This window comes from Plasmodium coatneyi, chromosome 12 (assembly GCF_001680005.1).
Source record: "Plasmodium coatneyi strain Hackeri chromosome 12, complete sequence".
Lineage (NCBI taxonomy): Eukaryota > Apicomplexa > Aconoidasida > Haemosporida > Plasmodiidae > Plasmodium > Plasmodium coatneyi.
In genome coordinates, this window is record NC_033567.1 from 3,851,955 (window position 1) to 3,879,401 (window position 27,447).

Here is a 27,447-nt window from a genome sequence, read left to right on the forward strand (position 1 = left end):
AGGGTGCATTTTTTTTTCACCATACGTAAAACATAGGGCAATCGCTTCGATCTTTAGAATGGCAAATTTGGTTGCATGCTGGACAGTACAAGCAGGATACCTTTTTGCTTCCATGCTGCGTTAACAAAGTGAATAAATCAAAGGCGGGGGGGGCGAGAGAAACTGTTCCGTTTAGCTAGTTGTCGGTTCCGGTGCATTGCGGTAGGGGCTAACAAATTGACAAGTTATTTCCCCCAGTGGAAAGTAACATCGTGCTGGGGCAAGGATAAATCCTCTTTTGTTATTTTTTCAAAATAAATAAATCACCAGGCAAAGGGTGAAGTAAAACAAATAAATCCATTTTTCGCACATTTAAGATGAAATATTATGTCAAATAAAAAAAAAAAAAAAAAAAAAATGGCATACCAACATGTGTTAAAAAATAATGCGCAAACAAGTATCAAAAAAGCAACGAAACGAGAAGGCGTGGATTGAATTTCATTTTTTCAACGTTGCGATATTTTACTGTTTTTCTCTCTACGCGTTGGTGTAGATTTTGTTTGAAAAAAAAATGGACGTAGTTGCACTTACGCGATTTATGGAAACTTCAAATTTTGCAACGACTGTAAATGGGGTGAAGGGGGGATGAAGTCTGAAAATTTGTTCCCACGTTCGTTCCATTTTTAAGGTGTGAAAGAAATTGATAAAATAAGTCGGTCCTTCCGCTTACCAACGGTACAACGGTATAGCTACCCACTGAACGCCGTCTTGTAGAACTGGTTCAAATTGATGCGGCTCAAAAAGGTGCCCACTACTTTATGCTGCTCCTTGGAGCACTTCCAAAAGTTACATAAGTTGTAAAAGGAGAGAAATAGGCACAAAAAGCAAAGCAAAAACCAGCATAACTGAAAGGACAACAACATCAGTAAGGTCTGACTCAGCCATATGAAAAAGTTTACATACAGTGCATACCAAAAAACCTTCTTGTCTGTGGCATTCAGTAGGCTTTCATCTGACGTTTTGAAAATAATCTTGTTGGAGTAGTCTTCATTGGCGTCGATCCACCATATCATCTTCACCAGGAGCCTTAAGAGGGAGAGTAAAAGGGGCGGAGGAAAAAAAAGAACACATTCTTATATGAACGTTATTATATACACACATGTTTGTATGTCTACATCTGCAGGAACGCATAACAACGGGGGGGAAATTCCCTCCCCGTCATAACACCCCTTGTGTTACTTTTACCCACCTGCCGGTTATATTTTTAACCAAATAAAAATCCAACGAAACTAAAAATAGGGTAACTGCAAAGGTGATGATAAAGTCATGTTCATCCGATTCTTCACTTCCAAATAGGGAGGGTCCCATGAAATATCTGCAAAGTGGGGGAAAAATCAATATGAAAAAAAAAAAAAAAAAAATCATTTTAATTTATTTTACCAAGGTTAACTTAACCCATTTGGTAAAATGAACTGAACAATTTAAACTCGCTGGGACAGGTAAAACATGTAGTCAATGCACTTTGAAAAGGCAACCACTCACATGTCTGCCTGTCTGCATGGGCATATATATACGCATGGCCAATCATGCTATAGAAACATGCATTTATTACAGCGACACGGCAAGGAGCTTAAAAAAAACGTGGGCGAAACAAATATACGGATGGTTGCTTTTGTTGAGGACACCGTCAAAGTAGGTGGTCAGGGCGTTTTTATCAAATGGTGCTTTGTTATTCACACTAGAGGAGTTGTTAGTGCTCATTGGGTTTCCTAAAACTGTTGGGAGCTGTGCACTGCCCGAATAATTTTTGCCGCTAGCAAATGGGTAACTGTCCATTTTGCTTTAGGGGATAACGTGTGTGGGGGGTGAACTCGGATGGCACATTCGAACATTACTGCTGAGGGTGTGCCCCTTGTGGAAGAGCATGCGAAGGAACGTCTACAATAGTATGTAAAAACGTCGATCCGTTCGTCTATGCATATGAGCAGTATAGCGACGCAGAATATAACTGGGCATAAATGGATTTCTCCCCCCATTTATTGTAACCACATGGACGATTTAACATCAGTTAATATGTTAAGCTGCGTTACATTTCATTTTTGCCTCCACCCCCCAAAGGATCACAACGTTTAAGGGGATCTCCCTTTTTGGTAACTCTTCTGCTGTGCCCTTTTTCCGACTTGTTCTGTTATGCTACACTTGGCTTCCACCACCTTCGCAAAGAAGGGGGCATTATTTTTTGTAAAGGAGTGCCCCAATTGGATGGCGAATCATGAAGACTACTTCCCGGGTGATGCTTCCTCGTCACGCTTATTCGTGTTTCTGTGATACAGTTTCTGCGGGAATATTCCTCAAATAGGACATGAACCGGATGGACGAAGAAGTAACAAATGGAACATGCACTTAAACATGCCTATTTGTTCATGCGCGTATTTTCCATTTCGTCCTGTTGACACCAAGTGATGTGTCCTCCCGCAGTCCGCTCACATGGAGTACTTTCCCTTTAAAAAAATGACGGCCAGGTTTTGATTAAAGGTTCTTTTTTTTTTTTTTTTTTTTTTTTTTAATTGTTCCCCCATATACGCAACTCATCGGGTAAGCACTTCACATTCGCAAGAAATTAAAAAATAAAAAAAATAATAATAATAAAATAGCAATTATGGACAATGCGAAGTTGCATGCGCCCGGAAATACACCGCAGCGGTGACGGGAACGAGTTTCCAAAAATGCACTCAAGGGGCGTTAAAAAGGAACGCCAAAGTGAATTGCTAAAAATGGGGCATCCGAACCCAACCGCAGAACGCAGCGATGAAGCGGTAAAAATAATGTGGCGCCGTGCACAATAGAGGAAACTCCCCCGCTGATAATACTTTTACATCACTGACGAAGCGGCACGATTTAGGCCGAACTCCCTTTTAACTAGCTAAACGGAATTCGCGCCAAGTGCCAATGCAGAACAATCTCATATGTTTTCCGGAAGGAAACAATTTTTGTGGTTCCCTCGTTAGGCATGCATCCCTTACTAAGGAAGTGTACATTTAACAAATATACATCCCTCTTTGCGTAGTAGAATAGAAAAGAAGGCACCGCAGAAGGCTACCACTTTGTTATTAAGCTGCACCCCCCCTTCCCTGAGAAGCGCTACAAGGGGGAGAAGGCCATTCCAGCACTAACATATCATGGCAGCGTGGCGAGCGTTATAAAATCAGAAGGGTGAATCCCCCATCCCCTCCCCCCAGTGAATGCAAATATAGGCGCACTGAAAGGGGAAGGAACAAAGGACTATATATAAGGGAGAAACGCTAAATGTATGCTCCATGTAACGGACCTGTAATAACCCCTCTACCACACAGATGAACAATGAACGAAGATCTGAAAGAATTGAGCAACTACAAATATGACGAAGAGGAGTCTGATGATAATTCCAGGACCTCCAACTCGGAGGACGATGAAGAAATTGAAGAAGAAATTGATATTTACCTAAACAACATTAACGAAAATAACCTGAACAATATTAACACGTACCTTATTCAGTACCCACTGAGGCCAAAATATAGGCCATACAATTATACGAACAATATACAGAAAATATATGCTTGTAAAAATTATAACAAATTGAAGCAAATAAAAAGTAAATGCAATACAAATGAAGAGACGTACGTTTTCGAATACAAACTGCACGAATACATGAAGGAGGAAGACACTCACGAATCGACTACCATTTATAGGGACTCAGAGAATGACAGGAATATAAGCAGACTAATCAGCACGAGTGTTCTATGCGAATATATAACAAATTGCGTTTGCCTATTTCAATATAATGAAATAAAGAAGAAGAAAGAAATTTACATGGTCCCTTTGAAACATATCTACCAGTTTAAGCCATGGCATGATAATATAAAAGTGGATACCGACGTGGAAGGGAAAAGCAAACCCACTGAACCTGTTCAGGCAAATAATATAAAAGAAAATGCTGAACAAGGGGAGAATAAATACCCAAGTGAAACCAACCAACCGGTTACCGTAGATCATCAATGGACAAGCATTGTAAATATTTATGAACCGGATTCTCTGGAGGCCCAAGAAATGTTGGAACTCTTCACCAACGTCAGCAACAAAAATGATATTCTCAGTTGCAGGGATGACGCAGGGGGTAGTAATAACTATAACTATGCAGACGGAACCAGCATTGCTAATGTAAACAGCTTAAGAGAAAGCATTAATGGGGACCCCCTCCAAATAATGTTCCACAACGATGGACAGATGTACCTAAATCATATGTGCAAAAACGCCAAGGAAGATAATACGAGTCATTTACCTTCAGATGGAAATGTAAAAGATCGAAAATTGAAGGACAACAGTAGACACAGTAGCAGCCTGTACAAAAATGAAGAAGACGTCAGCACCAATTTGAATATGCTCTATTTCTTTTCGCTAAACCTGGATGAACAAATTTTAAAAATAATGAGATTGAAAAATGTTCAGAGGTTTAGCGAAATTCAAAAAATTATAAAAAAAAATATCGATCAGGATGTTTTACTAAATACTGTCCAGAAATATTGCGTCAACATCCTAGGGTTATGGATCATCAAATCGAAATATTTATATAAATTTTTAAAAGGAAAGGAAGCGAAAAGTGACAGTGAGAAAAAAAATAAAAACTTGGAAAATTTCTCCTACATGGATTACAAAATAAGAGTTCGCGACTTACTACTGGTGATTATATTCAAGCAGGTAGAGCCAATTCTACTGAAGCATGTGTACAACATAAAGGTTGGGAAAAAGGGTCCTAACGATGCAAGGAAGAGAGGGGAAGACGACAAACGTAGCAACGATGACAGTAATAGCAACCTTAGCAGGAACGCAGATGCTGACGCAGATTCGAAGAAAATTAACTCTTCTACGTCCATCCTTATGGAAAACTTTGAAAAGGCCACCAACCTACCCAACAATGCTCTCTCAGAGATGTTCCTCCCTCTATGCGAATACAAATATACAGGGTACTTTTTCAAGCACAAAATGGATGAAGAATTTGTAAATAACAATACCCAGTTATGCCTGTCCATTAATGAAAAGTGGAAAAAAAAAATGGTGAAAATTGCGAAAATTATTCAAACGTATAAAAATAGTAAAATCGTAATTAACGATTACAAACTGGATATCAGAACATTGGAAAAAAATATTACAGACGTGCTACACAATAATTGCATACCTTTCGATGATATATATAATAAGATAAAAAAGGACGCGAAAAATACCAACATTGATTTACCCTTTTTTATGAAAGCGCTAAATAATATCGCCCTTCAAATTAACAATATGTGGTTTCTGCGAATAGAAAATCAGAGCGAGTTTAACAAATGCAGAAACGCTGTTATTAATATTTTCCAAACGAACCATAATTCTGTTTTCTCAAAAAATGAAATCGTCAAGCAAGTTGAAATGGCTATTCAATCCACCTTAACCATTCCTGATATTTATTTTAGGAACATCTTAAAAGAGTTCTGCGTTCAGAGGAATGGGGTGTATTTATTTAAGGGCAACGATTCGCTCCGCGAGGGCGAGGCTGCTCGTTAAGGCTGATTGGGGGGGCGCTCTACACCTTTTTTGTTTTGCGTTCCGCTTGGGGTGGACATCCCAAGTATGTGTGGCGCGGAATGTATAGAAAAATGTGCCATTGAATGCGTTGTACCTTCCTTTTTTAGTAAACACAGCATGTGTAATTTTTTTGGGATGTCATCCTTTTTTACATTTTTTTTTTTTTTTCACCCTGGCGTGGCGAAGTGTCCACACTGTTCTGTGGTGTGGCTCCATTCTGTGTCCCTCCGTCAGTTCAAAACGTATACATGGGGTTAAACAAACTGTTGTGTGTGGTTAGTGCGTATATGTAATCCACTTTTACGCGCGTAATATGGCCCATTTTTAAACCTTGCATGATTGTAAAAAAAAATATATTTACACACCTTTTTTTAATTTTGGACATCACTATTTTTTTTTTTTTTCGTATTTACAGTGACATTTTTTTAAAACTTTACAAAAGTGGGCTGACATACTTTGTCGGTAATTTTTCCTTTGGCCCTACGTTTTAGCAGTGTTAATCAGACAAAGCATAGGCGCATCGTTCTTGGTCGCTTATGGGAAGAATGGCATTGCCGCTAATGGTGACCGCTCGGGTAAAACTCTCCTATATGCACACAGCCCCTTTCTACGAAACGATTTCGTCCTCTTTCCGCATTTACTGAAAAACGGTTCGGAAATAATTTCCAAGCAGCGTCCTACACCACTTTATAGGAGTGCCAAAAGCATGTCCTTCATCAGGAAGAGAACGTCGTGGAGGAAGTTTTTAAATCGTTCTTCTGGGTAACTTTGATGAGCGTCTTTTTTTTTTTTTTTTTTCTTCACAATGCGCCGCTTCGGATAGGAAATTATTTTTTTTTGTACATGTCCTGTGTTTTACGTGCGATGCGTTAAACAGGTTCTCACTATTTTTTACACTAACTGTTTGCTTAAGTGGGAGTTATCTCTTTCCTTTATTCTTCACTTTTTCGTGTTATTTTATGTGTTCCAGCAGGTCCTTTCGGGGAAAATTTTTTTTTTTTTTTTTCACAAAATGATACACCTTTTACTTTTTTAGGGCATAAAATTATCCCGCGCGAGAGAAAATATTTTTCCCTGCGCGTCGCTTCAAAAGAATATGCAAAACGTTTTGACGTCATGAAAAACACGAATGTGCTTTACACGTTGGCATAGGTCCATTTCTCCTTTGGGAAGCACGCGTGGGTAATGTGTTCAACTCTATGCATTTACATTTTTCCGCTTTAAGGCTTTTGAAGATCCATGAGTTATTGGTACTTAGGAGGAGTTTCCCCCCGTGAAATTCCCGCCCCGTTTTTTCTCACCCTTTGAATGCACATCTAGGAGAACTGGCATTTGCGGCAAATATATCACGTAGGCACATGAGCAGGTAGAGCAATACATTTGTCTAGGAACGGCTTATTTGTGGGCACTTCATGTGTGCCCCTTGGGGGCGTTTTCCCAGTAACAACTTCGCGTGTGTTGAAAAGTCCATTCATCGTGCAACTCTTTACCGTTTATTACCCGTTCCTACCTGCCCCCACGCAGACACCATGCTAACAACGTTTAACATAATCTGGAAAAGGGAGCAGGACGAAAACGCGAATAATGAAAAGCAGTGCAAAATCCTGAGCGAGCCGTTAGGAGGGAACGCAGAGAGTAGTGACAGCCCATCGTCGCCGATCTCAGAATTTGACCAGCTCGTGAACGATGTGGAGGACCTGCTAGAAGAGCAGCAAATTAACGAAACGGAAAAATTATACAAAATATCCAAATGTCCAAATGAAAAGTTTAATAAAAAAAATAAGTTAAGTATCACGGATTTATCAGCCCAGTTATGGTGCGAACAGCAATTGGAATTAATGTTAACAACAGGGAAAAGGAGAGAAACAGAAGCCATGCGATTAGGTATAGAAAGACATGAAGTGTTAGAAAAAGCAGATCACCTCATAATTGACGTGGAGGTGAATACGAGAGAAGAGTCCTTAGGATACCGTCTACTAAACACTATTATCCTGTTGGAACAATTATATGAATGTAAGAAGGCAAGAGAAGTGTGGGTTTTTGGGGTCATTAGAGGGTACGTATTAAGAGGCATAATTGACGAGCTAAGAATTGAATATGATAATGTCTCCAGGAGGGAATATTTGATCATTTCCGATACGAAAACGAGGAAGGAAAAAAGGGAGCCAAGTCTTGCTCAGAAGAAATCGTCTGCTATACAAGTACAAACGTATTGCCTACTGCTACAGCATTTAAGGAATGGAAAAGCTGACTTTAAAAAATTGTTTGAAATATACGAATGTGATCCTACGTTTGAATTTACAGCTATTGATTTGGTAAAATATAAAAACTTGGAAAACTTATCCAAAGTAGTCCATTGTCTGTTTCTTAGACTTCCAAGGATTAAAGAAGAAATGGAAATTGTATACGAACACCAAGGGGTTGAATTTTCGAGAAATCACATCCCTTATTTTTACCACTCCACTTTGTTTACAATTAATATTCTGTTGGATTATTGGGACGGCAAGCGCTCCAGCGACGTGGTGGAGAACTCCGACAAGTGGAAGTGCAAGTTCTGTGACTTCGTCAGGAACTGCGTCAGGTGCCCCCTGGACGGTTAATTGGTCAGCGCGGAGCAGCAAGTGGTGAACCTATCCCCATGTTCCCGCAAACCGATCCAAATATCACTAATCGCATCCACTTCCTCACCGAACCGAAGTCCATTTTTGCCTACGCGCACATGCGATACAGCCCACTCAACCAGCATCGTGTTTTTGTTTCACCATCCAATTTACGAAAAAAAACTTTTTAATTTAAAATATATATTTTTTTTAATGTTTAAAAAAAGTACTAAAAAAAAAGGGGGTATCCTCCTCATGCAGACATTTGAAAAAATTAATTTTCGCAAATTTAAACGCACGCGATGAAGCAGTCACAGTGTGTGGGGGGAGTAACTACCCCGCAGACAAAACAAATCATAGATAGGGCAAAAAAGATCTACAAAAACAAAAGTGTAATGGCTGCTGGGGCCACGCTTAAAAGTGCCTCCTCCGCTGGAGCTGCCCCGCTTTTGGAGTCGGCCTTTTCTTTTCACACGGACGGCTGCCCCCGGCGTGCTTCACCCCAGAAGTGCCAAACTTACAAATACGATGATATGCCTTGAAAAACTGCCTCACAGCAGATATGACAATTTTTTTAAAAAGGTGATCATCCAACTTGGTTAAGAAATAATATGGGAAAATAAAATACTGCACATAATTTTTAAAACACTGATGGTGAAAATAAGTGAAGTTTGTGTGCAAATAATTTTTGGACGGGAAATAGATATGAGTAAAACTGTCCTTTTTTTCATTATCGTCATTTATATAGCAATTTGTCATGTGCGTAAAAATATGTTTGTCCATTTTTTTCCCTTTGTAGATATTTTCGAACAGCGAATTGGTCACTTGTTGTGTGGCATTTTCGAAATAATTCACAAAATCATCAATTTCGTCATTTGCATATTCATGGTTAATATCAAATTGGGAGACATTATTAACGTTAACGCTGCTCCTGTTTTGGTTTTCTTTTTGTATGTCATGGAGAATACTTACTGTTTCGTAGGGAATGCAAAAACTTTTAAATAAATTATTGTAATGCTGAATGTGGTCATCTTTTTTTTTTTTTTTTTTCCTGTTCATATTTTTTATTTGGCAATTATATTTTAAAGCTGACTCGATGACAGTTTTTTTCAGTACACAATTTTCCCCAATTATTTTTTTTACATTTTCGAGCAGTTCATTCATGTGTACTGAGTTGTGAACCGTTTTGTACTTTTCCCCAAGGTGGCTATCATCAGTTGCAATAGTTGTGTTATTTTTTTCTTCCTCCAATTGGCTCACTCCGTTGCCCGAACATGCGTCTCCATTTTGCACCTTTTGGAAAATAATTTCCGCTTCCCTAATTCCGTTGTCCAATATGTCATAACTTGGATCGTTATAAATGCACCTATCGCTCAGTTCGTCAATCCTGTTGGCACTGAAACTGAAGCTGTACGTGTTTGTTTGTTCCTTATCCTCCTCCTCCTCGAGCAGGTTATTCAAATCCACAGCCACAGCATCCGTGTAGTAAAAGTCATTGTATTCATATGAATAATCGAACTGAAGTTTTTCTTTACACAGGAAGCACTCATTCGGATGATAATTATTCGTGTCAAATAAAGGCATTTTCTGGGTAAAATTATTTTGTATATAACTATATAGTCTTTCTTCTATGTCGTTAAAGTTTACGTGGTTACTGAAGTGATGACTCATTTCGAAATAGTTACTCCTCAGGTAGAAGAGAAACGTCTCCTTGAAGGCGCTCGTTTGTGAAAAGTACTTTTCGCCAAAAATGTGCAAGAAGGACTGCGCTATCATCTGCTCTTCATCGTTCTGGTGTTCACACGCTTCGCTATGGGCGTGATATGGGGAAACCGCAAACTCATCCGTAGGGTAATCTGTGCTTTTCAATTCCCTCCGGTTCCCTCCCTCCACGGGTTCTTTTCCCAACTCGTCGCTGACCTTTATGTTCACGTCCTGAAGAGGAGCTCCCCTATTGGACACCTCCATTTGGAACTCTCCCCGCGTTGGATCCACCTTCCCATCTCCCCCACGTGATAAGTACCCCCCTTCGTGGTATTCTTCCCGCTTGCCTTCCAGACGACCCATCTTAGGGAGGGAAAAAAAAACGTTCATGGGAACCAGCTGCTTGCTCAGATAAAATTCCCCACTTGTGCACAAATTCCAGACGTTACTCTGCACGGCTAGTTTGTTTCCAAACGGAGAATCTTCCGGGGCGTACTTGTTCATAAAAAGATTGCCCATCCCTTTGGCGACAGTGAGATTCGCAAATGAGTTACTACTAGTGACTTGCTGTCCATACATTTCCGTAACAGGTCTGACTAAAAAATTTTTTATGCTCCTTCGAGGGATCCACGAAGGAAAAACATAACTTTTAATATCCTTTATCTCTAAACATTTTAGGATATTTTTAAACATGACTTCTCCATCGATGTAATTTATATGAACATTATTATCATCCGTCACGGTGTAATAATTCGACAGGTTCACTTCATACGTGTTCTGATTTCCATATATGAAATCAAAAAAATCCACCTCCCCGTTGTCGTTGTTCGTGTCGTTACGATCTCTACTGTTGTTCTTGTTGTCGTTCTCATTATCGGAGGAAGAGTCATTATCATCATTTTCTACATTATGTAAGTTTTTTTTTTTTTTCTCATTTTTTTTATTCTGTGGTTCGTTTTGTCTTGCCCAGAAGAAGTTATCCATTTCGTTGGACTTTTTTCCAAAATGGAATACCTCCTCTACGTTTTTACCCAAAGGGGCGTCTTCTGCTTCGTTCAGTTTGTTCCCCTCAGGGGATATATAAAAATCGAGCGTTTCAGGGGGAGGTTCTCTCTTACATTGGGCAAGGTTGTTTTCCTTTCTTGCATGGACCACCATGTTGGGATTTCCATCAAAGGCATTTTCGACATCACCAGGTTCTTCATTATCTGCCAAACCGATTACACGCGATGCGAAATTCGTCCCGTCACTCTCCCCCTTGGCTGTCTTCAAAAGGGCCGAATCATTCACACTGCCGTAGTTCCTCTCCACGTGGATGGTCTTCCGGTCCGCCTCCCACTTGGCATTATAATTAAAGGAGCTATAATTTTTCGTAACTATATTTTCATACACATCCTCAAAAATAGAGTACTCCTTACAGATAAAAAATTCAATAGATATACTCATATGGTCTAGATAAACAATTTTTTTCCGGTTCCTATTCGCACCTGGTTTTTCTACCCCGCCACTCGTGTAATATTTATTTTTTTCGTAATGATTTTCCAAATGGTTTAGTTTCTCTAAGCTTGAGCTGAATCGTAATCCGCACGTAAAACATTGAAAGGATTTTTCTTTAAAATAGTTTCTGAAAATTTCTTTTAGCGAATGTGCATTCACTTGAAATTCATCAATGTTCGCTAGTACTTCTAAGTTTTTTTCTTCCTTTTCATTTTCCTTCTGTTCATTTTGCAGCTGCGTGACTAGAGACACTAGCAGCAGAATGTCATACGGGGACAAGTCATCGATGTACAGTACTTGGTTCGAGACGCTATTAAGAATTCTTCTTCCGAAGGGGGGGATTCTACCGCTTCCTCCGGGGAGACCTTCTAAATTTTCCTCACTCTGAATAGGGTAATTATCAATGGTGCTATCACCGTTAAGGGTGTGAATATTTTTCCTGCTACTTCCCCAGTCTGCACTCTTCTCCCCCACGGTCACTCCATGTGCCTCCATTTCAGGCATCCCCTTCTTCCTTATCAGCGCATCGCTGCAGACATTCAGTCCACCCTTGGCAAAACTGTATAACCCATTACTAGACCTCTCTGCAGAACTCTCAAAGAAGATATTCCTATCGATAATTTCATTGCATTGAATGGAACAGAATTTTCTATTCACGTGCAAAATATCATGTTCATTCGTTAAATGGTCACTAAAGAGAAAATTATAAATGCTCCTTAACTCCTTTACTTGATTGATGTACTTGTCCATATCCTTAAAGTGGTCTATGCAGACGTCATTTTCACTTAACCTAAGCTTCTTCAGCGATTCAAAATTATCATACAGTGATATTTTGGCTCGCTTATTCACATGACCAAAGTTGTCCCTATTGGCATACTCCTCCTCCAGCATTTTTCTCTTCTGCGCCACGAAGAAGTTACTATACGGGATGTTGTTTATGCTGTTCTTCGTGGCGTACTTGTTTAATATTTCTTCGTCCATTTTGTACAACCGTGGGGAGGTGGTAAGAAGGAGAAAAACAGAGGGTGATAAATGAACGGAAATTACTACTCAGGCATCCTGTACGGGTAAATAATTCTCCTGTTATTTTCTTTTCCCTCTCCGGCTCCTCGACTAGGCGTATGATTTAATCTGCTACTATATGCGTCCCCCTCTGCCTATATAATAACACAGGCAAACAGGAAAATGTTCTCCTTGAGAATTGCGTTTCACCCATTTGAGAACAGTGCGGGGGAAATGAGGCTAGCTACGTGAGCGCAGTTTGAAAAGGATTATTGCGGAGGCCAGGTGAAGGTTCTCCTCGACAGCATAGGTTCATGGGTTCATGTAGTGTTATGTTTATAATATGTACACCTGCGAATACAGGTACAATATGCTCGCCAAAAGAAAAAAAAATCGCCACGGAAAAAAAAGATAGATCCTAAAAGAAAAACGTCATTTCGTTTTAGATATTTTGGCTAGTTACTTTGTCACATGACATAATGGCAAAATGGGGAAATGGCCAAAAAGGGGCTCCCCTTCAAAAATTCGAGGAGATAACTTCAAGCTGTACATTAATCGCTCAAGTTGATGTTCTCCTTGGCGAAAAAAAAAGGTTAGTTGAAAATGTATGCACTTGAAAAAATATTTCCTTTTTTTTTTTTCTTTTTACGATCATTTTGTTGCAAAATTAACGGCAGTTTTGTTACATTTTTGCTTGTGCGAAAAAAACAGCGACTCCAAAAAATTAAAAAGTTTAAGAATTGCACAAACTGTCGGAACAGCAAGGTTTAAAAAAGGGGGAATGCATCGAATGCAGTATTTAAAAAAGGAGGCAAACCAGTTTATAAACTTCAAAAAAATAATGAGTAAAAGACGGATGTGCGTCAAAATGATCGCCACAAAACTGCTACAGCTGCAGGAAGACGTGTGCGCACGAAATCACTGCATCGGGACAAAACAAATTTGCTTGTAGCCGTTGACAAGGGGTCCAAATGGTGAAGGAGATGAAAATGGAGAAGAATAAGACCTGTGCGGAGGCCGTGGTGGGGAAAAGAATTTACGAGGAGTTCATTCCTCATGAACGCGAAGTTGCTAATTAAGCTTTTTGATCGTACCTGTAGGGGGTGGAAAGAAAGGGTAGGCAACATATTTATCTCCTGGGAGGCTTCTACTTTGTCGCTTCAGTGCAGTGCCCCCTTCGTGAGAGCATTTCTACTTCCTACAATACACCTCCAACGAAACAGCAAAGTTGTGCTCCACATAAATGAGCCCATTTCGTGCACTCTCCACTGCTGCACATTCTTCCATAGACTCCCCATTCAGTACCGTTGCGCAGGATGGCGTATTCCTCCCTGTTAGGTAGAATCTCCTTCCTTCGCCCATCGCAAAATAAAATTTGCGTGTGGCCATCGGTATATTTGCAGTCTATCTGGCCATTAGGAAACCTAGCAAAAAAGAAAGGGGAAAAAAAAAGGAAGACATTTTTATGCTGGCTGATTCGGAATGTAATAATAGAGTGCACTTAACTGCAGGTAATAAGTATGGCCCTTTTCTTCTTACTTATTAAGTTGGCATTTATTCGGTATGTTCACTTGGTATATGCCTTTGTTTACAAAGCGGAATAGCTAAGGAAAAAAGGGGCAGTGTGTGGGGGGGGAATACGGTAATTTTTTGAGCCCACTTGTGAAGAGTGTACCAATTGGGGAACGGTCTATCCGTCGCATCAGCACAGGAAAAACTTCCATGTGCGCGTTTGCTATCACGTGAGCACTTATCCTTCCTTCCTTATCCTTACCGTGTACGAATTTGGCAACTGCGCACGGTAATCCTTACTGGGGTAAAGATAAATTGTTAAATTCGTGGGGTCCACAATTTTCTTGTTTCTGTTTTTCTCAATAATTCGTAAGCCGTCTTCAAATAACGTTTCCACCTTCCCATCGACAAAGGCCTGTCTATACTTCATCTTCTTGGTGGAGGAGAATATCGATTCGATCACATTTTCGCAGCTGTTAAATAATTCATCAAAATTGAAATTTATTATAAAGTCCCAGTTTTTGCCAAAAGGGTTTAAGTGGTCAATGCTTTTGTTATCGTCGTTGATTTTTCGTCTGGTGGTGTTGTTCCTTTTTAGTTCACCAGTGGGTGTGTTTAATGAGGATGTTCCTTCCCCCCCATAACGCCTAAACGGTGTGTTACTCGTCGTGGGGATGTTGCTATTTGTGCCATTTTTTGATGCCCTGGCTGGGTTATCATCCTTTGTATGGATTCCCAACTCGTTCGTCACCCTGTACAAAATGGAGTTGGAAAGATTGCGGTTTAATTTACTTATCACGGGGAGAGGTTACTTTATGGGGGTAGGTATCCTCCCTGGTAGTTAACTGCTGAGAGCTTTTGTCGAGATTCCCACGGATGAGACATACCTTTCTGATGAATTACACATGGGTGTATCAACTTGGACTCTTCCCAGTGGGATCCCCTTATCGGGTTCCTTTTCCTCTATCCCATTTTGCTTATCCTGCTTGGTGTAGTTGGTCAGAAAGGAGGCCTCCCTGATCTGCTCGTGGGGGTCCCCTTTTTCTTCCTCCTCGTTTGTGAAACCACTATTGTAAGATAATTTGTCATTTATTTTGCTGGAGTGGTCAAAAAAATACTTCCTAAATATTTTATTATGTTCATTTGTAGTATGACTAATGCTGTCTTCCTCGTTGTATACCTTGTCCCTCTTTTCGGCATTTCTATTTTTCTCTATTAGGAATTTCATTTTTTCTAAATTTTTATCTATAGACGCATCATCCTTTGGGGAGGTGTGCCCATACTTCACATCATTTTTGTGCACAAATAAATCGTTAAGCGTAATTTTTTTTTTCCCTTTTATCTCCTTCGATGGCACTACAGAGGGGTCACCTTCACGTAGTGCATTTGTATGAAGTGTTTTATCATCGCTGAGGGTGGGTTGATATAACGAATCCGATTCGCTTTCCATTTTAACACTTCCCCCCTTTGGCTTGCTCTTCACCGGGGTGGAACTTCCTGAGCAATCCAACAAATGAGGCAAACTTTTCGGATCGGTATTTTTTACTATCTTCTCCTGAACCACATTCGTTGCCAATTTCATGATGGTTTTCTGTTGGTAATTCTCTAACTTACTTCTATATTCGTCTGAAATTTTTAACTCCGTTTTGAGTTTTTCATTTTCAATTTTTAAATTTTCGATCTGTTTTCTCAATTTCTCAACAGTTATTTTATGCTGCTTCTTTTCCGTTGTTAACTTTTCTTCCAGTTCTTTTATTTGATTTTTGAACATTGCCATTTCGTTGGTTAGTTTTCTTTTGCTCATTATGATGCTCCTCTGTTTGTCTACTTCACTTTCTATTCTTTTTTTTTCCTTGTTCCACTTTTTTTTTTCCTCTTCCAAATTTTTTATCATCCTTTTTTTTTCCTCTTCCATTTTGTTTTTCATTTCTTCTCTCTCAAGTTCAATTTCTGCACTTTTCGCAATGAGCTCATATTCTAACTTCTTAACTTTATCTTGTTCCCTTTCTAGTTTGTTTATTTGGTTATTTAGTTCCTTTCCCAGCAAATTCAGTTGGTCACTGTTGCTTTGATCGTTAATCTCCTCATGATTGAGTGATACGTCTTTTTTTCTACCACCTTTATCGCTAGAGCGGTGGCTTCTTCCCGTAGCACCTTCCTCCTCTTCGACTTTCCTTTTCTTTTTCTCATTCTTGTACCTATCCTTTATAATCGCTACAATTCCTTTTTTCTTTGCGTCTCCTTTTTTGTCGTTTGCCCTGTCCGTGTCGTCCCACGATTCTTCATCATTCAGGTCGACGCAAATGTCCGTGCTGTCATTGCTGTTGCATGTGGCAGTGGCATTTTCCCGTCCATTGGTTCTTTTCTTGTTGACAAAAATGGAATTGCTATCCGAGCTGCTATGATAAGAGTCGTCCCTTTTGTTTAATTCGTTTGAAGCATACCCACGATTGTTATTTTTAGGTGAAGCCAAACTGTTTGATGTTTTCGCGCTATGGCCGCTACCGGTGCGTCTTTTTTGAAAGCCCTCAAGGTTGGTGCTTTCTTCAGGTGTTTTCTCCTCCTTTTTCTTACTGCTTCTTTTTAATTTCAAATTGTTGTTCCTAATTTGTGAAGGAGCGTCACTGTCTTTTTTTGTAGGGGTTGTTTTGCTAACTGGTTTATTGTCGGTACGCCCGATTCGGTTATCCCTGGCGGAAAAGGTGCAACTATCTGTTCTGTTGACTCCTTTGGGTTTGTTTTCACCATTGGAGCGGTAACCCTTCACGCTGCTGTTCGAATTCACCCCCAACGAATCGGCGTTTATGTCATTGTCACTACTTCGCAAAACGACTCTTTTACTTTTTATCTCACTGTCATTTAGTTTACTTAAACTTAAGCTGCTGCTCGCCATGGACAGATTGTATTCGTGGGAGTAGTGTAAAGATTCCTCTCGGTTAAAGTTGCTACTGGTCATGCTGATGTCATAACATTTGTTGTTGCCCAAAGAGGTGTCACTCCGTTTGGTACTCTTCCCAGAGTACACATCGTCTGTGCTCGCGTGGGAGTCTCTACTTTCGTAGGAAAAATTTCCGACACCTTTTCGGCTTCTATTACTATAAAGTGAGTTAATTCCTTCTGGCATGTCAACATTTGATAGACCCACTGCTTCTTCTTCGTTCCCCCTTGATGAGTTACCACCCCTTTTGAAATAACCCATGTCTTTGCTGCCCCCTTCCGATTCACCTATTCCCATTTGCTCCTTAAAAAAGGAAGAGGAGGGGCTATCCACCTGCATATCGAATTTCTCCCCATAGTCGCCAGTTCGACTCTTCCTGACAGAGCAGCCCGCACTGCTGTTACTATGATACATGTGATTAACCTTTCCCTTTGGCGAAGTTCCTTTCTGGTCTTCACCAATGCTATACCCACTATGGAGAAACGCCCCGCTCCTCTGGGGAGTAATATCCAATTCGTTGGAAAAATTGGCACCGTCTGCATTATCGTAGTCACTATAAGGATCATCATTGAGGCAGCCTACGTCATTCCCGTAACTTGCCGCACCGTTGCTATTTATTTTATCCCACATTTCCATGGATGACTTGTCTATATGAAATAAATTGCCCGACGGACCTTCTGCGTTGTCTGATTCGTTGTTACTACTGGTGAATTCTAATTTATCCAAAAATCGTGCATCGTTATTTTCTTTGCAAAAATTATCATCATATGAATAACTACTGTCCTTATCACCGTTCGGGCGTTTTTCTAGCTCTTCGTAAATGTCTTTAAATAGGAATAGTTCCTGATCTGTTTTTTTGCTTTCGCCTAGTTTGTCACTGGTGCGGTCATCCGCTTGGTCCCCGAAGTGGTGATCGTCTGCGTGATTTTCGAGATGGTCTGCGTCCATTTGGTCGCTTGATTGATCTAACTCCCCTCCTGGACCATTCCCGTGGGGGCCTCTCCTCTCCCCCTTGGAAATGGAAGTTTCTAACTCGTTGATTAAATTTAAATCGCTCCTACTTAGGTGCGCCTCTTCAACATTACTCATTTTAGTGTTATCATCTGTGCAGAAAAATATACTTTGCTTTGACTCTTCTTTGCTTAATTTTTTTTTTATATTTTTTTCCAGGCTCTGCGTAAATTCTAGTTCCTCGAATGTGTCGTTTGTCCAGTTCTCCTCATACACATCGTAATAGTCGTCAAACTCTTCATTGCGTTTTTTCATTTTATTCTCCTCTTGCGTTTATGTGTAGAGTCCATGAGGATACATGCAGCTGGAAACATATTGGTATACATGTGTACAGATTTGTTACGCGTACAACTTTCACAGGTCGACAAGCAGAATAGAAGGAGACGCCTTGCCTTGCCTTTTCACTTGGCCCTTTTAACAAATGTTTTAATGGCCAGCATGTTTTATGCCTAGCAGTTATACAAATGTCACCTTAAATTTATTGTTCACACTTCAGTTTTGTTTGTGCGTTAGTTTGTTTCTCACACATTGTTTGACTAGCTTTTTCCTCTTTTCCCTTTCGCTATCTTTTTTTTTTTTTTTTTTTTTTTTAAAAAAAATATTTAACACGTGAGAAAATATTCAGTCAGTAATGGTAAAGTTTTGCTTTCCTCTTTTCATGGAAGAGACAAAATTAAAGTAAACATGAAAAATGTCTTGCAAAAATAGTAGAATGCAAATTTGGATGTGTATGATGCTTGAAAAGGGAATTTAACCCTGTTGTGAACATTTCTGGGTCATATGTCTTTTTCCCTTTACATCACTGCGGACGGGGATTTAACAAATTTCCGATTATATACTCACAAATTGGAAATACCCCTACGGTATGGCAAAAAAAATAAAATAAAATATATAGGAATATAAGCAAGAAAATGACAAAGTGAAAAAAATGTGTATATATTTAAAAAGGTATTAATTCACTTTAATCAGGAAACATGGCACAAAGAATTGAAAATAAAAAAAAGTATGCCCTTTTTCCACGTGCCCGAGAGAGTGCATACCGCGAATAGGCTAAATGCCGCATAGGGGGTCAACTACATTGTTGTTACGTAAAAAAGAAAAAGATTTTTTTTTTTTTTTAGCGAATTGATTCTGTTCCATTTTCTCGTTAACGTAAAGGCACTTCGAAAGAATGAATAAAAATTAAATCTGTTGACAAAAAAAAATTAGGATGCTTCTCCTCTGTATATTTTTACCTTTGAAGTGGAAAAGTGCTACACGTTGTTGTTTCATATTACTTGAGAGCTCCACGTGGAGAAGAAAGAATGAACAAGAAAATGAGCACAGTTTGCTTTCCTTTCCGCCTTTACAACGTTAAAAATACGCTATTGATTGTTTTTCTTTTTTTGGCCATATATTTGCAATTTCCGCACATTGGAAAATAAAAAAAAAAAATGGCAGTTTTAATAAAGAACAATGAAGCGTCGCTAGTCGACATGGCTGTCCAGGATTTCATCAAACTGGGCATAGATGGAGTGTACACGACAATGAAAACGGTAGTATCCTTTGAGTACATTTTTAATTTCACCTCACACATGAGAAATTTGCATAAGTACTCCACCAACTTTCTGGAGTTGCAAATAAATGACCAAAACAAGGAATGCGTCACGAACATTTTGCAGCATTTGACATTGGAAAATATTCGCAAAAGCACCAGCGCAAGCATCAAAGCAGGATTTGAATTTTTAAATGCATTAAATGAGGATATAAAAAAGAAACATTTCAGTGAAAATTTAAATTATATGGTTATGGTTACCATTACGTGGGATATACACACAGATAACCGCGTACCTCCAAATGAGCCGTTTTCCATTCTATGCTACATAAAATGCTTACCAAAATATAGCAGCCATGTTCAGATAGATATCATGTGTGGGGAAAGGAAGACGCCAAATATAAAATATTCAAATGTGTTTGATGTGCGAAATAAATTGCTAAGATTGAAAAGTGAAAATAGCCAAGAGGTTGTTTTATATAACGAGAAGGAAGAAATTACAGAGGGATTGACATGTAATTTTTTCTGCTTTTTTAATGATACTTTATACACAGCAAAAGACGAACTTGTTCTCAAGGGCACCATGCGAGAGCAAATAATACACATATGCGAAGAGGAGGGCATAACATTAAAAAAGGAAGCTATCAAAATAAGTGACATTGGACGCTTCGAATTCTGCTTCATTTGTTCGACAACTAGAAACATTTTACCTGTTAAAAAAATTATCCTCTGTTCGGAAAATAAAAGAGAGTTTGAAAAGGATGTCCATCACCCCGTTTTGGTTAGGTTACAACAGAAGCTGCACGAAGCAGTTGAAAAGAAGAAGGAAAAATATGAAGCATACGTTAGTGAAACATGCAATGTGTGAGGTATGTGTGACAGGTGGGTAGATTAGATGAGGCACGCGCTCATTCTTGTTCTGTGCACATTTTTACGTATGCAGGAATTGTGTCATTTGTGGATAAAGTTTGTTTTTTCCTGCATATATTTGGCGCTTTCCCCGCCTTTGTGATGTCACGCTTATTTGTGGCCACGTTAGAAGCATGGCTTCACTTTTATGAGTTAAAGATTAGTACACATCATTTCCATTTGTTCGCGGTGCCCGGATTCGCTTATGAATTTTTTTTTATCATTCTGAGAAGCACCTGTGTTGATTTGATTTTGCCACAGCAGTTCGCTTCGACAGGTGGGCGCTGCATATTTCACCATGCTCACTGTGAGCAGTTTGTTTGTTTTTTTTTTTATTCCTTGGATTCACGTACATGTGACACAAACTTGTTTGACAAAAAAAAAAAAAAAAAAAAGCAGCGAACTTGATAAATCGCTATGATTTTGTTTGTGCCCATTTTTACATTTTACGAAAATAAGCCAAGAAAACATGCCTTAAAAAAAACAGCTCTAAAAGGGAACCTGGCCAAATTGTGCAAGATGTGATTATCTTATGACTCTTTTTTTAAATGGCTTATTTCTACTTTTACCGGCACGCAAAAGGTGTGGCACAAAAAGGCTTCTCTTCTTTAATGCTTCGCAAGTGTACATAGTTGGCCTTTCCTATTGATCTTTCCGAAGAATCGAAACATACGTGACAAGTTCTCGTTTGCAAACGCGTTCTGTGTCTGTGGTATTGTACGCATATGTGTGCTTAAAATTGCATGTGTAAATATATGCAATATTTACGTTTTTTTTTTTTCCCTCTTCCGATGTATAATATACAAAATGAATTTTCCCTAACGTGTACACAAAAGGAAGAAAAATAATTTTGGCCAATTTGCCAAATTGAAAGATTCCAATTCGTTAAATTGACTTTGTTGATGTTTGTGAGTACACAGTTTAAGTTCATCCAATTGGGATTATGCAATTTCGCAGGGAAACAAATTTTATCACACACATGTGTAATTTATTTGTGAATAAAAGTATATACGCATGTATGTTGGTATATGCTTAAGTGACATCCTCCCCCACAACTTTCCAACAACGTACCCTCCTTCCTATCCTGCCGAACGGACCATAATGTACACCCGTACGTCCAATCGAGTGAGAGCAACTCCTAACCATACACCACACAGTTTATTATCAGTTAACCCATGTCTACAATTATGATTTGCAAAAAATTGTTTAAAAGTTTTAAAAAAAATAGCTCCCTCATCGTCTTCTTCGTAACGTTACTTTATTTTTTTTACACGTATGTGTCTTTGTTTTTGTTTGTTTTCAACAATGCCTTGTTCTACCTCTTTTTGAACATCACCCTGTTTTATCTATGTTTCCATTTTGTGGTGAGGGCCCTGACGTACCCGGGGAGTCTCTTCATATACTTCCACAAGGTGAGTCAAAATGCGAAAAAAAAAAGACATCGAAAGTGACGCTTAAATAAGTCACACACATGCGAACAAATTGCAACCGAATGAACAAACCGAACACATATTTTTTAACCCCCCGTGCAGACAAATTACGACAACAGAGTAGAACTATGTAAGTTTTACATGAAGGAGTCGGTGAAGCTGTCACTGATTGTAAGTGACATTCGAGCAAACGCCAAGGAAGTGATTCGGCAGGAAAATTACCCCCGTGGAAATCTCAAAATCAAACTACAACAACTCTTCTCAAATAGCAATAACAAAGATAACTACTTTAACTTTTTCAGCGGCCTATATATATTTTACACGCTCTACATTAGCTATTACCTCTACATAAACTTAGAAGAAAATGTGGACTTCAGTGACGAGCAGTTACTTTTTTACTACTACTTGAAGCTGTTTATGATAAAAATAAACGAACTGAAGGTGTACATTCATCAGGATGATATTATATACCCGGAAATCCTCACAGAAATAAAAATTCACAAAGATTTTAACGAAGCAGTGCACGAGTTCATACTTAGTAGAAATCCAACCTACGAGAAATTCTGCGCGCCAACAACGGAAAGGAGAAGGGACTCCTCTTCTCAGAGGGGAAAATGGAGGTTCAACATTTGGAAGCGCATTTTTAGTAAGAAGGGTGTGCAAGACTGCAGGGCAACGGAGGAATATGCAAAATTGTTGCCAAAACAGGCGAATGAGAATAATTCGAAAAGTGATAATGACAATCGTGACTATTTAACCCCCTGGAGGAATCCCCCCCAGGGGGAAGGAAAACCATGGAACTACTCGGAGGGAAAAGGAGGTATTTCTTCGAAGGACGTCCCCCCCAAGTATATCGACATAAATATATTGAGTCTGTTCTACCATGAGAATTACGAAAAATCAATAACACATGCTAATTATAGGGACTTTTTTATGATCATAAATGGGGAGGATTTCCTCAAACTGCTAGACGATCTGACACACTTTTTAAACAAACTGGGGGAACTTTTCAAAGTGAACGCACAAAGAGAAAGCATGGATTTGAGAAATATCACAAAGTATATTAATAGCTATGTAAAAAAACACATAGCAGGAACAATGGATTTATTCAAATATGAACTGATTTTTAAATACTACGGGAAGCAGGAGTACTTGCTAGTTAATGGTGCCAAAATAGATTGCATGTTCATACCATGTAAGAGGTTTCTAAATGATAAGATACAATCATATATTGACTTGAAGAAGGGGGCAGAAAAGAACCATCCGTCGAATGCACCGACGAATGCACCAACGAATACACCAACAAGTGCACCAATGAGTGCACCCACGAATAGGCACGTCTATTTAAACGCCTTCAACAACGACTTTTACAATTACATATATCAAGACGATTATTTGTGCGACATACCCGTGGTGCTTTACTTCAACCCCAATGCCGCATACTACGAACTAAATGCCTGCTATTCTGGGTCACTGAAATTTTACCTAGAAAATAATGTGAACGTTTTTGTGTACAATTATCGAGGGTATAGCAAATCCAGTGGTTATCCAAATTTGAATAGAAACAATTTGGACGCTTTAAAAATTGCACAGTATCTTCTATCCAGGAAGGTGAAACATTTAGGGCTACATGGAACATCCATTGGAGGTCCTCTCTGCTCCTACGTGTCTTACCATCTTTGCAATTTTAACCAAAAAAATAATAACATGGAATATATGGACAAATTGTACAAAAATGAAATTCGCATAAAGATCACCTGCAAGCAGATAAACAAAACGGTAAAATTGATGAGTAGGAGGAAGGACAAAATTTTAAATATCCTCCTCATACCGATTAAATATATAATTTTGCTGCTCCAGTTTATTGTGCTGTGCAAGTTGAAAATTTCCAACATGAGGATTAGGAGGCGGATCAACCTAAGCACGGCCGATAGTCGCGGTGGCCACGCTAGCAGGAATAGCAACAATCTCGACAATCGTAACGGTATCGATGAGGGGGTTGTTACTGCACGCACCGATAATACGAGGATATCCTTCGTGTGCATTGATAAGTCCTTCTACAATTTCGAGGAAGTGGCCAAGTACATGGTGGGCGAGTACGCCTACAACATCCTTCAATTCACGTCCTACAAAATGGACATCACGAAATATTACCTCAATTCAAATGTCCCAAAAATTCTGATTTACGATAACAATGATGAGATAATTCACTACATGTCGAGTGTCGTTACAGGGGTGTCGAAGGAAATTTCGAAATTGTACAAAAGTGGGGACGCCAAGGGGGGATCCCCAACCGTTGGGGAATGTAGCCAAATTTTGCTACCCTTGGTGGGGGGCACTTGTAATGAAGGCGCACATATGCCACAAACAAAGATGTATTCCGATTTGTACGGGAAGAAAAGGGGCCTGCACGAGTTTCCCCTTAATGGAAGTATTCTGAGCCCCCCGAATGAGAAGCCCCCCTTTGTCGCTCAGCTAATCATAGACGAAAGTGTGGACAAATGTTGGTTCGAAAATAAAGTGAAAAACATCGACATAGGTTTATTTCTTCAAAGCTGGAAGGTGATAAACGATTGCATTTTATTTCTTAACAAATCTTCCACAACGAACAACTCGTTCATTTCGATAGGGCTCGAAACGTATAAGTCTATCATGTCCTTGTACAATTCGAAAGAAAACAATTTGGAGAAGCAAACGCACAATGCTATCTATTGTATTTATAATGACAACATGAGTTTTATGGATACGTTTAAAAAGGTAAATCCTAATTACGACGATTTTGGGATGGAAGAAAGTACGGGCAAAGATAGCAGCCATGTGAAGAAGCCAAATGTGTGCGATATGCTGCGCGAAAATGAAGACTTCAAATTCGAAATGGAAAAACTGAACAAAATGTTAAAAGATTTGTACATGTCTAAAAGGAAGGAAGTGGAAAAGGTACACTTCACTTATAGAGGATTTTTCCTCAAAAATGACTACCTCTATAATTATATAAACACGAAAAATAAAAACAAAGAGGAACCTGCTTTTAACATAGAGGAGGTGGACATCATAAACTTCCTAAACCAATTTAGTGATTCCTTAACAGAAATTTCAGATGCGATAAATTGCAATTTGAATTCCTGTGGACAATTATTAACAGAATTGAATGAAGTTCCAGAAAATGAAAAAATAAATTTTTTCAAATCTTTCATTTTTAGAATGAAGGTATATGGTTCCTACCCCTCTCAGTGTTTTATTTCGTCTGATGAGGAACAATATTCTAATTCCATCTATCAGCTTCCGTTTATTTTATCTGAGTGTTGCATCCAAGGGGGGTTGGATCCTCACGGAAAGGTCAGAAAATGCTCCTACGATTTGAACCATACCCGAGATGATGAACTGCTCTTCGATGGGGAGTACCCTAACAGCGACTTGGAGGATGCATATTTCATGCATAGTGACTCAGAAAAAAGGACAACCAAAGTTAAAGGGGAGCGAAGCAAAGACACGTTTCACTACAATCACAGTTTTGCAGGGGACTACAACTGTACTACTAGTAGTAGTAGTGTGCTTTCCCCCTACGTGGTGATAAAAAGGTCCATGTTTTTGCACGACTTGGTTGTATGCTTGAATTGGTTTAAGGGGGGTACATCCGTTGGTTCTCCTTCGGGTTGTGCGCCATCTACCCCCGCAGGCGTTTTTTACCAACTGGATGATGATACCTACTTAGTGAACCCTACACAGTTGCTGCTCACCCTGAAGGCGAAAAACCAGAAATGGCAAAATGGACAGAAAAATAACACGACGCGCCTAAGCAGTGGAAACTTCCTGGACTTATTTTCCAACGATATTGGAGTGGACATAAACAATGCGGATTTTTCGAAAGAGCTAGAAAAGTACGTAAGCTGGATGCGCCTAAACAACAGAATGAGCTTATGCAAAATATTGCTTTCCCTAAAAAGTGAATTGCGAAAAATGAAAAGCTACTCAGAAAGCTTAATTGATGAATATAGCACCATTAACCAAAGCACGAACATTCACTTTATCATTTTCCTAATCTATCGAATACTAATTTTTAAGAAGCTTCTAACGCACACTTATATAATATATACCTTTTGGGAACGTCTGAGTACATCCTTGGATGTGAACTTGAATGATGTGGAGGAGGTTGGAAGGGATGTTGACCTCCTAACTTTGGAACCCATATCTCATTTTGACGTTTTCTACAGGGGTGCCTATAAAGTCTACTCCCCCAAGTAAGGAACTGCGTACTGAGGGGTGTGTCACACATTGAGCAGCGCTAAATCACATCCATTCCATTTACATTTCATTTACATTGCATTTACGCCCCATTTGTGCCCCCTTTGCAGAATTTTGGGATGCCCCCTGCTGGTAAACTGCGGACATAACGGCACGCTAACCAAGGAGGATCTAAACTTTTTCAGCACATGCTTGAATTTCTACCTCAAGGAGTATACATGAACTGGGTCAGCAAAAAAAAAAAAAAAAAAAAAAGCGTTGACCACGCAAAAACATCCATTTGTAGAGAAATTATGGGAAAAAAAAGGGGAATATACATTATGGGAACCGAAAACAGAGAAAAAATGCGAAACAGCTGTGATTTTGTTGTAGGTTTCTCCCTAGAGCATCTTCCCAAAAATGTTTTCAAAATGCTTTCCCCTGTCAGTAGTAGTAATCATTCCATTGTGGTGATATAAAATACACGAAGGAAACTATCCCTATGGTGGATCCGATGGTAGCAAAGAGAATAGCATTTTTGTATTTACTTCTTTCGCTACTGAATAGTCTTTTCGTTTTGGCAACACGTGAGTGACTGCAATCTGCGAATGGGAAAAGGGCATAGGGAGATATGGAACTTTGCCGAAGGTGGTAACGCGCCCGAGGGTGCAAAGCGCGTGTCTTTAATTTAACAAGTGTTAGGAGGCCACGTGTGTGCGTAATGGTCCACGTTGACCTGCGTATGCGTTCGTGGCCGTGTGTCCCTATTAATTCTTCATACCGTTACTTTTTATGTCATACTCCTTAAAATAAACGTAATGCTCCCTTTTGTTAATTTTATTATTTGCGTAAATGTTTTGTATTTTTATGTTGCTTAATATAGACGACTGGTTTCTGTTGCCATTTTTCTTTTTCAATAATCCTCTAAATTCTCTTACCAACGAACTTATCTTTTTCATTTTTCTTCACTTTTTAAAATGAACTGAAGTTGTTTTTCCTTTTTTTTTTTTTTTTTTTGTTCAATTGGGGGAGGGCGGTACAGCTGCGAAAAAAGGGCTGCTCCGCTCCAGGGAAAAAAATAGCCCTGCAAAAATGTGTATCTTCTTCTTTGCCGCGAAGAAAAGCGAAACGTTTCTGGTGAAGTTAATGGGAAGGATTATTCCCAATTCGTTTTTCTTTTTTTGCTTTTCCTCACTTCCGCTTCGTTTCCCCCCCTGTTGGCCTACAAATTATCCGCTTTCCATTTTTCAAATTTGGCTTTTTGTCTTTCTATATCTTTCAATACGCCTTCGTACCTCCTCCTGTAATCCGAGTACTTTGTCGTCTTCACGTAGTAGTAAATTCCAAGGCTTAAAACGCAAGATGAAAGTAGAATATATTTCCCCGAACGTTTTTTCATAATCTCTTTAAGTGGTGGAAGTAAATTCGGTCAATATGGTAGTTGTGTAGCGGCCTGGCTACTCTTCCGATGTTTTGTTCCTGTGTGGATGTGCTTTTATCTGCTTGTTGTAA

The 27,447-nt window shown here is 39.3% G+C and overlaps 8 protein-coding genes across 8 annotated transcripts; 4 read left to right on the forward strand and 4 right to left on the reverse strand.

Annotated features, from left to right (window-relative positions):
* Positions 1-728: 728 nt before the first annotated feature.
* PCOAH_00045260 (Golgi apparatus membrane protein TVP23-like protein) lies at positions 729-1,815 on the reverse strand (the record flags this gene model as incomplete). Its single annotated transcript, XM_020061310.1, has 3 exons — positions 729-1,065; positions 1,229-1,354; positions 1,592-1,815. The coding sequence occupies 3 exons, from the start codon at positions 1,813-1,815 to the stop codon at positions 729-731; spliced, it is 687 nt and encodes a 228-aa protein (XP_019916857.1).
* A 1,524-nt stretch (positions 1,816-3,339) lies between these two features.
* On the forward strand, positions 3,340-5,556 carry PCOAH_00045270 (Uncharacterized protein; the record flags this gene model as incomplete). Its single annotated transcript, XM_020061311.1, has 1 exon — positions 3,340-5,556. One exon carries the CDS (start codon positions 3,340-3,342, stop codon positions 5,554-5,556), a length of 2,217 nt encoding a protein of 738 aa, XP_019916583.1.
* A 1,550-nt stretch (positions 5,557-7,106) lies between these two features.
* Positions 7,107-8,177, forward strand: PCOAH_00045280 (Uncharacterized protein; the record flags this gene model as incomplete). The annotated part of the gene is made up of 1 exon (XM_020061312.1): positions 7,107-8,177. One exon carries the CDS (start codon positions 7,107-7,109, stop codon positions 8,175-8,177), a length of 1,071 nt encoding a protein of 356 aa, XP_019916736.1.
* A 414-nt stretch (positions 8,178-8,591) lies between these two features.
* Positions 8,592-12,359, reverse strand: PCOAH_00045290 (Uncharacterized protein; the record flags this gene model as incomplete). The annotated part of the gene is made up of 1 exon (XM_020061313.1): positions 8,592-12,359. The coding sequence occupies one exon, from the start codon at positions 12,357-12,359 to the stop codon at positions 8,592-8,594; it is 3,768 nt and encodes a 1,255-aa protein (XP_019916439.1).
* Positions 12,360-13,451: 1,092 nt separating this feature from the next.
* PCOAH_00045300 (Uncharacterized protein) lies at positions 13,452-18,096 on the reverse strand (the record flags this gene model as incomplete). The annotated part of the gene is made up of 5 exons (XM_020061314.1): positions 13,452-13,474; positions 13,686-13,804; positions 13,920-13,984; positions 14,155-14,683; positions 14,780-18,096. 5 exons carry the CDS (start codon positions 18,094-18,096, stop codon positions 13,452-13,454), a joined length of 4,053 nt encoding a protein of 1,350 aa, XP_019916225.1.
* A 1,178-nt stretch (positions 18,097-19,274) lies between these two features.
* On the forward strand, positions 19,275-20,243 carry PCOAH_00045310 (Uncharacterized protein; the record flags this gene model as incomplete). The annotated part of the gene is made up of 1 exon (XM_020061315.1): positions 19,275-20,243. The coding sequence occupies one exon, from the start codon at positions 19,275-19,277 to the stop codon at positions 20,241-20,243; it is 969 nt and encodes a 322-aa protein (XP_019916941.1).
* Positions 20,244-21,471: 1,228 nt separating this feature from the next.
* Positions 21,472-26,178, forward strand: PCOAH_00045320 (Uncharacterized protein; the record flags this gene model as incomplete). Its single annotated transcript, XM_020061316.1, has 3 exons — positions 21,472-21,696; positions 21,817-25,952; positions 26,067-26,178. The coding sequence occupies 3 exons, from the start codon at positions 21,472-21,474 to the stop codon at positions 26,176-26,178; spliced, it is 4,473 nt and encodes a 1,490-aa protein (XP_019916593.1).
* A 201-nt stretch (positions 26,179-26,379) lies between these two features.
* On the reverse strand, positions 26,380-27,334 carry PCOAH_00045330 (Uncharacterized protein; the record flags this gene model as incomplete). The annotated part of the gene is made up of 3 exons (XM_020061317.1): positions 26,380-26,537; positions 26,717-26,898; positions 27,231-27,334. 3 exons carry the CDS (start codon positions 27,332-27,334, stop codon positions 26,380-26,382), a joined length of 444 nt encoding a protein of 147 aa, XP_019916272.1.
* Positions 27,335-27,447: the final 113 nt, after the last annotated feature.